Here is a 9,370-nt window from a genome sequence, read left to right on the forward strand (position 1 = left end):
GCCGGACGTGCAATAAAAATCTAATTGTAAAACGTAGTCGCGGTACTTTTCTTTTGCTCCCGATCACAGCATTTTGGCTACGAGGCCGTCCTGCGCGAATCAAAATTCGGCCCGAAAGTGCGGCGCGCTAGCGCAAAAATCGAGATGAACTGTGGATTGAGGTTACGACACCTTTCTCGCCACGAGGATTCTGCACGATGCCAGATACTCCACCTGCGGCGCCGGCCCCGGCACCTGTAACCTCGGGGAACCAGCTCTTGTTGAACCTGCTGCAGGGGCAGCAGAAACTGCTGGAAGAGCTGGGCGCGTTCCGTGTTCACTGCCATCGACTTGGTCTTGGGAGACATTGACTTTCAGACCCGCCGCCGAGGAGCATGCAGCTAGGTCATCCAGCTTGTTCTGCATGTCGTTTCCTCTCTGCGAGAACAGCACAATGTCATCCGCAAAGTCGAGGTCGTTGAGATGCTCCATCCTAATCGGCTGGAGACCTGTTCGAGGATGACACGGAGTGTCACAATGTGATCCACGCATGATCGGCCACTGCGGAACCCTGCTTGCTGCCGTCGAAGAGACTCGTCGATCTTCGATTTGATCCTGCACAAGATCACTTTGCATAGGACCTTTAGAGCTATGCACAGCAGCGTGATGCCACGCCAGTTGTCGCAGTTGGTGAGGTCACCCTTTTGGGAACCTTCACCAAAATGCCCTGCATCCAGTCGACCGGAAAAGTCGCGGTGTCCCAGATTTTGCTGAAAAGCCGATGCAGCATCCGAGCTGACAAATGAGCGTCAGCTTTGAGCATTTCTGCGGAGATCCGATCTATCCCTGGCGCTTTTCCAGACTTCATACCTTTCGGCTTCCTCAATCTCCCTGAGCGTAGGTGGACTTGAGTTCACCTGGTTGATCCGCCTAACATTTTGCGGATGGTACTGAGGGCTTGGACGTGGATGCGAGATTGTAGCAGCTGCTCAAAATGCTCGAACCATCGTTTAAGCTGATCAGCTGGATCGGTAATCAGCTGACCGCTCCTGTCTTTCACCGGAATGCGCGTATTCGTCCTGGCACCACACAAACGTCGCGAAATGTCGTAGAGGAGGCGCATGTCGCCATTGTTAGCAGCTTTCTCTCCCTCGTCGGCAAGGGAATCCGTCCAGGCTCTCTTGTCCCCCCTGCAAGAGCGCTTAACAGCCTTTTCCAGTTCGGCGTACGTTTGGCGGGTACGTGCCTTCGTCGCTCTCGTCCTTGCGCTAACAATGGCAGCCTTAGCCTGCTTCCTCTCCTCTATCTTATCCCAGGTGGCATCCGAAATCCACTCTTTCCTCTGAGTTCGCAGCATCCCCAGAGTATTCTCGCCGGTAACAGCGAAGGCGTCCTTGATGAACTGCCACTCCTCTTCAACAGTGCTGTCCGGAATCTCCAAGGCTCGGGCTTGAGCTCGCCGACAAAAGCCCTGGCTACTTCGGGATTCGACAGACGTTGCACGTTGAACCTACAACCGACTTTCTCCTCTTGCCGTACGACACGCGCTACCCGTAGTCGTATTTCGCCGACAACGAGGTGGTGGTCGGATGCAATGTCGGCGCTGCGCATATTCCGCACATCAAGCAGGCTTCTTCTCCACTTGCGGCTGATGCGAAACGAAACTATTGGCACTACGCCCCCCCGGGGCATGGCCTTCCTCTAACGTGGGATTTCTGCTCCAGCGCCTCTGACGAGACAGGAGAAACCGGGACCGACGTTTTACTTCACCATCCGATAGAAGCTCAGTGGATAAAGCGGGAATCGAACCCGCGTCTCATAGCATCATCGGGATCGGCAGCCGAAGCCGCTACCCCTGCGCCACGAGACCCACCGGCTGATGCAGATGTGGTCGATCTGATTCTCCGTTCTTCCATCACGTGACACCCTCGTGACTTTGTGCACTGAGCGATGGGGAAAGAGTGATCCCCCAATCACCATGTCTTGGTTACCACAGAACTCTGTAAACAGCTCACCGTTCTCGCTCATTTCTCCAAGACCATGGGGCCCCATGATGCGCTCCAGGTCTGTGTTGTCAGAGCCTATCTTCGCGTTGAAGTCGCCTGCGTAGATTCGGATGTCACCCTTCGGGATCTCGTTGACAACTCCGCTCAGTTGACTGTAAAACTCCTCCTTTTCCTGCAAGTCGGCAGCATCCGTCGGCGCATAAACTTGAACGAAAGTCAGGTTTCTGACCCGCGTCCTGAATCTAGCCACGATTATCCGCTCGTTTATTGGCTTCCACGTAATGAGCGCCGAACGTGCATTTGGGCTCAACAGGAAGCCTACTCCCGTACCCGGTTGGCACGTTGAGCGTTTTCGCTTCGTAAGCCAGAGTACAGCAGAACCTGCCCGGTAGGCATCTTGTGCTCTGCTGAGTCCGGCCAACGGACTTCGCTCAGACCCAAGATTTCTAGCTTGAGCCGAACTGCCTCCCTCCCTAGCGTTCCCAACTTACCCGCCTGGGCAAGCGTCAGTACATTCCATGTTCCGATTCGTGTCCGTGTTTTCATGCCAAGGGTTGTTCCATTCCTCCAGTCTGTTTTCCTTCTTGCGGTTTCAGTAGCCCTCAGTCCACTTTCGGGCTCCATAAGTGGCTAGCCTAAGGAGCCCTAGCCTCGCGGTGGACTACCACCTACGCTGCAAGGCCAGCTGTAGCCTTGTCGCCGCAGTTACTACGCTTGCTCGCTCTTTTCGTGCACTTCACTTTTTCTCAAAAACACATTTTTCGACGACCAACGCTCGAGAAATATGTGTGTCGCGTCTTCAATGTTCGTCTATGTGACGCACTTCGTGCGCGACCCGATCGAGGCACTCGACTGTGTGGCTTGCTTGTAGCACAAAGGGGTGATGACGACGATGACCCTTCTTGCGCCGATGATGCCACCACTTCACTGATCACTGATAGTCATTAACTATTCTGGGGTTAAATATATGAGACGACCACATGGAGTTAGGGGATTGCTCCATAGGGCGGCACGTATCTACCCGAGATTTCTCACACAAAGACAAACATTTCATACTCACGTGAACCACACTAATTTTCAACCAAAGACTAATATTTAGGATTTTAAATAAATAGGACAAACACAGCTTGATTGAGAGCACATTTTAACTTTTTATTTAGATTTTAAGACTTTCAATAATTTTAAGAACTTTTAGGGTAATAAATTAAGGGAAAGACGGGGAATCCAATTTTAACGTGTATTTTTGTACGGTACTTGCATGCATGCGTTTTATCGTTGGGATCCTGATGCTCGGTGGCCGGCTTGTTGCGTCGCTGTCATGGCTGCTGCTGCTGGTCGGGTTCCGGAACAGGAGGAACGAACGGCGGGTCCGTTGGACCGCCGAGAGGGCGTCTTCTTCTTGGCTTCGCCCCAGAGGGCCACAGATTGTGTCGGCGCGGTCTCAGAAGGAGACCGCCAAAACACGTGATCGCGGACCCTTTTTGTAGCGGAGGGTCGAGTTCGCGGGTCCGGAGGGTGGTGCACGCGCGAAAGGGTGGTCGATCCGAGCGAGGTTCCACTGGGGAGTCTTTGACTCGGGGCTGGCCAACAGATTCGACGTTGTACCACTCGGCACTCAGCACCGCAGTGCTTCGTGCGGCCAGTCCCGACCACTTCACTTCACTTCACTGCAGGTTCTGTCTTTGCACCACGCTCGCTCGGATCCGTACGAGATGACCGGAGGACCTAACTCGGTTAGGAATTTTTAACGTGTTGTGGTGTCCTTCTAACCGTCCGTGGTGCCGTCACTCCGATCCGTACTTTTAGGCTAGTTGATTTTAATTTGTTGTGGCACTTCACTGTTTTGTAATCAACCCCTGCGCCACGAGACCCACCGGCTGATGCAGATGTGGTCGATCTGATTCTCCGTTCTTCCATCACGTGACACCCTCGTGACTTTGTGCACTGAGCGATGGGGAAAGAGTGATCCCCCAATCACCATGTCTTGGTTACCACAGAACTCTGTAAACAGCTCACCGTTCTCGCTCATTTCTCCAAGACCATGGGGCCCCATGATGCGCTCCAGGTCTGTGTTGTCAGAGCCTATCTTCGCGTTGAAGTCGCCTGCGTAGATTCGGATGTCACCCTTCGGGATCTCGTTGACAACTCCGCTCAGTTGACTGTAAAACTCCTCCTTTTCCTGCAAGTCGGCAGCATCCGTCGGCGCGTAAACTTGAACGAAAGTCAGGTTTCTGACCCGCGTCCTGAATCTAGCCACGATTATCCGCTCGTTTATTGGCTTCCATGTAATGAGCGCCGAACGTGCATTTGGGCTCAACAGGAAGCCTACTCCCCGTACCCGGTTGGCACGTTGAGCGTTTTCGCTTCGCAAGCCAGAGTACAGCAGAACCTGCCCGGTAGGCATCTTGTGCTCTGCTGAGTCCGGCCAACGGACTTCGCTCAGACCCAAGATTTCTAGCTTGAGCCGAACTGCTTCCCTCCCTAGCGTTCCCAACTTACCCGCCTGGGCAAGCGTCAGTACATTCCATGTTCCGATTCGTGTCCGTGTTTTCATGCCAAGGGTTGTTCCATTCCTCCAAACTTTTTTCCTTCTTGCGGTTTCAGTAGCCCTCAGTCCACTTTCGGGCTCCATAAGTGGCTAGCCTAAGGAGCCCTAGCCTCGCGGTGGACTACCACCTAAGCTGCAAGGCCAGCTGTAGCCTTGTCGCCGCAGTTACTACGCTTGCTCGCTCTTTTCCGTGCACTTCACTTTTTCTCAAAACTTCCACATTTTTCGACGACCAACGCTCGAGAAATATGTGTGTCGCGTCTTCAATGTTCGTCTATGTGACGCACTTCGTGCGCGACCCGATCGAGGCACTCGACTGTGTGGCTTGCTTGTAGCACAAAGGGGTGATGACGACGATGACCCTTCTTGCGCCGATGATGCCACCACTTCACTGATCACTGATAGTCATTAACTATTCTGGGGTTAAATATATGAGACGACCACATGGAGTCCCTTAGGGGGATTGCTCCATAGGGCGGCACACGTATCTACCCGGAGATTTCTCACACAAAGACAAACATTTCATACTCACGTGAACCACACTAATTTTCAACCAAAGACTAATATTTAGGATTTTAAATAAATAGGACAAACACAGCTTGATTGAGACCACATTTTAACTTTTTATTTAGATTTTAAGACTTTCAATAATTTTAAGAACTTTTAGGGGTAATAAATTAAGGGAAAGACGGGGGAATCCAATTTTAACGTGTATTTTTGTACGGTACTTGCATGCATGCGTTTTATCGTTGGGATCCTGATGCTCGGTGGCCGGCTTGTTGCGTCGCTGTCATGGCTGCTGCTGCTGGTCGGGTTCCGGAACAGGAGGAACGAACGGCGGGTCCGGTTGGACCGCCGAGAGGGCGTCTTCTTCTTGGCTTCGCGAGGGACCACAGATTGGTGTCGGCGCGGTCTCAGAAGGAGACCGCCAAAACACGTGATCGCGGACCCTATTTGTAGCGGAGGGTCGAGTTCGCGGGTCCGGAGGGTGGTGCACGCGCGAAAGGGGGGGGAAGTGGTCGATCCGAGCGAGGTTCCACTGGGGGAGTCTTTGACTCGGGGCTGGCCAACAGATTCGACGTTGTACCTCGGCACTCAGCACCGCAGTGCTTCGTGCGGCCAGTCCCGACCACTTCACTTCACTTCACTGCAGGTTCTGTCTTTGCACCACGCTCGCTCGGATCCGTACGAGATGACCGGAGGGACCTAACTCGGTTAGGAATTTTTAACGTGTTGTGGTGTCCTTCTAACCGTCCGTGGTGCCGTCACATTCCGATCCGTACTTTTAGGCTAGTTGATTTTAATTTGTTGTGGCACTTCACTGTTTTGTAATCAACGTTTTTTGTAAATTTTAATTAGATTTTTCAAATTCACACGCGAACTATTCTTCCCGTGTCGTGTGGTGACGGACGACTTCGGGGCGACCACTGATCTTCACCACTCCGGACCGAAAAAAGCAAAAGAGGCCGACACCATCGTCTACCCGTATTTATGCGCCGCCTAGCTGTTCCCTCCAGAACTGTTTCCTGTTTTGCCACGGGGATCGGTGACAGCTCGATGACACTGACGTACGGTGATGATGATGGTGAGCAATTCTCTACGAAATCGGTCTTTTTTCTTCAATTTTAATTTTTGTATTTTTTAATCCGACTGAAACTTTTTTGGTGCCTTCGGTATGCCCAAAGAAGCCAATTGCATCATTAGTTTGTCCATATAATTTTCCATACAAATTTGGCAGCTGTCCATACAAAATGATGTATGAAAATTCAAAATCTGTATCTTTGAAGGAATTTTGATCGATTTGTGTCTTGGCAAAGTTGTAGGTATGGATACGGACTACACTGGAAAAAATAATACACGGTAAAATTTGGTGATTTTTTTATTTAACTATTTATCACTAAAACTTGATTTACAAAAAAACACTATTTTTAATTTTTTTTATTTTTTGATATGTTTTAGAGGACATAAAATGCCAACTTTTCAGAAATTTCCAGGTTGTGCAAAAAATCATTGACCGAGTTATGAATTTTTTTCAATACTGATTTTCAAAAAATCAAATTTGGTCGTAAAATTTTCAACTTCTTTTTCGATGTAAATCAAATTTGCAATCAAAAAGTACTTTAGTGAAATTTTGATAAAGTGCACCGTTTTCAAGTTATAGCCATATTTAAGTGACTTTTTTGAAAATAGTCGCAGTTTTTCATTTTTTAAAATTAGTGCACATGTTTGCCCAGTTTTGAAAAAAATATTTTTGAAAAGCTGAGAAAATTCTCTATATTTTGCTTATTCGGACTTTGTTGATACGACCTTTAGTTGCTGAGATATTGCAACAAGGTTTAAAAACAGGAAAATTGATGTTTCTAAGTTTCACCCAAACAACCCACTTTTCTATCGTCAATATCTCAGCAAATAATGGTCCGATTTTCAATGTTAATATATGAAACAATTGTAAATTTTCCGATCTTTTCGAAAAAATATTTTCAAAATTTTCAAATCAAGACTAACATTTTAAAGGGCGTAATATTGAATGTTTGGCCTTTTATTTTTTCAAAACTGGGCAAACATGTGCACTAATTTTAAAATGAAAAACTGCGACTATTTTCAAAAAAGTCACTTAAATATGGCTATAACTTGAGAAAACGGTGCACTTTATCAAAATTTCACTAAAGTACTTTTTTGATTGCAAATTTAATTTACATCGAAAAATGAAGTTGAAAAATTTTTACGACCAAAATTTCGATTTTTGAAAAAATCAAAACGAAACTATTGCACTACGCCCCAAGGCATGGCCTTCTTCTAACGTGGGATTTCTGCTCCAGCGCCTCTGACGAGACAGGAGAAACCGGGACCGACGTTTTACTTCACCATCCGATAGAAGCTCAGTGGATAAGGCGGGAATCGAACCCGCGTCTCATAGCATCATCGGGATCGGCAGCCGAAGCCGCTACCCCTGCGCCACGAGACCCACCAAAAAATCAGTATTGATTAAAAAATTCATAACTCGGTCAATGATTTTTTGCACAACCTGGAAATTTCTGAAAAGTTGGCATTTTATGTCCTCTAAAACATATCAAAAAATAAAAAAAATTAAAAATAGTGTTTTTTTGTAAATCAAGTTTTAGTGACAAAAAGTTAAATAAAAAAATCACCAAATTTTTTTTACCGTGTATTATTTTTTCTAGTGTAGTCCGTATCCATACCTACAACTTTGCCGAAGACACCAAATCGATCAAAAAATTCCTTCAAAAGATACAGATTTTTGAATTTTCATACATCATTTTTGTATGGACAGCTGCCAAATTTGTATGGAAAATTATATGGACAAACTAATGATGCAAAATGGCTTCTTTGGGCATACCGAAGGCACCAAAAAGTTTCAGTCGGATTAAAAATACAAAAAAATCGAATGACCGAAATCCTAGAGAACTGCTCTGGTGTTTGCAGGGTGGGGTGAACAATATTCATATGGGTTGGTGTCTCAGATACAAAAGGCCTTTTTCCTAATTTTAATTGCATGCTAATTTTGAATAATAAATAAGTAATAAATAACAAATAACAAATAGATAAATAAATAATTTAATAAATAACAAAACTCCTAAATCTGACAGACACCAACCTGGACGCTCGATAAACATGAAATATCATATGTTCAAAGTGTAAACACAGAACAACAAATACTGCACATTTAAACATTTACTGACAATATATTACAATCTTCCTTTAATCAAGCTGGTTTGGTGTGGTTCGAGTATGATTTTATTGAAACCGATTTTCAAAAGGTTACATCACTTTGTTTACACTCGCGGGGAACCAGAACTTTGTGGCCACTTTTCGCTTGGTCACAGATTCCCGCGTCAGGACAACACTCGAAAATGGTTCCCGGTCACGACCTGATTCGGCAGGTACCACACGGTCGCGATCGAACGAATTTTCGGCGATTTTTATTGCACTAAACGGGACCGCACGAGACTACGATGCAGAGCACCACTACGACAAACCAACCTCCCAAGTTGGTGCGCAAACTGTGGCTTTCCATGTGTGCGTGTGTGTGTGAGAGGAAATTAAATTTCCTACAAGAATCTCACTCTCCCACTCTAACGTTAGGGGCTGCGGGCGATAATCGGGCATCGCCAGTGCCAGTTCAGACACAATCCTCAAAAGTTTCAATTTTTTTGTTGCACACACACCTCTATGCTTCCTTCATGGCCCACTCACACTCTCTCATTTTTCCATAACGCGCAAACGTCAAACATTTTCCTTGCTAATCGGAACCTGGCGGAACGTGTTTGCAAGGTTGTTGTTTTTTTTTAAATGAAAAAGTGCGTTGTTTTTTTTTTACAAAATTGATGGTGAGTAATGAACTTTATTTAGAATTTAAAACTAAATAATTTATTTTGATTTATTTTCCCGACAACAGGTTTGCTCGTTTGCCCCAGAAGATGGAATATTCACTAGGGACGGCTTGGCAGACTCGCAGCCGCCGCTGCTAGAAAACGTCTCTAGCACCGATCAAAACGGACACCTTTGGTAAACCAAGGAAGATCTGCCACCAGCTGGCTTACTGGAACAGGAATCGGAGAATCGGTATGTTGCGGGAGTTGTTTGATGGGAATGCTATTTACAAAAGGCTGACACAGGATTGTTTTTCAGCAAAGGAAATTCCCAAATAGTGGAAGGATTGATTGCGACGTCGGACGGTGCATCGAAACCACCGATTCCACCGGGCGCGATTGTTCCACGACTACGACACCGCCTAGCTACGGAAACCGAGAGGTTCAAGGCATCCGTTCTACCGAGGACCTACTACGGGTTAAGGTAGACAGTTGACTTCGTAAGC

At 47.1% G+C, this 9,370-nt stretch overlaps 1 protein-coding gene across 1 annotated transcript; it reads right to left on the minus strand.

Annotated features, from left to right (window-relative positions):
- Positions 1-892: 892 nt before the first annotated feature.
- Positions 893-2,381, minus strand: LOC119770128. The gene is made up of 3 exons (XM_038264480.1): positions 2,316-2,381; positions 1,853-2,256; positions 893-1,454 (listed from the first exon to the last, which is right to left on the minus strand). The coding sequence occupies exons 1-3, from the start codon at positions 2,379-2,381 to the stop codon at positions 893-895; spliced, it is 1,032 nt and encodes a 343-aa protein (XP_038120408.1).
- Positions 2,382-9,370: the final 6,989 nt, after the last annotated feature.

This window comes from Culex quinquefasciatus, chromosome 1 (assembly GCF_015732765.1).
Source record: "Culex quinquefasciatus strain JHB chromosome 1, VPISU_Cqui_1.0_pri_paternal, whole genome shotgun sequence".
NCBI lineage: Eukaryota > Metazoa > Arthropoda > Insecta > Diptera > Culicidae > Culex > Culex quinquefasciatus.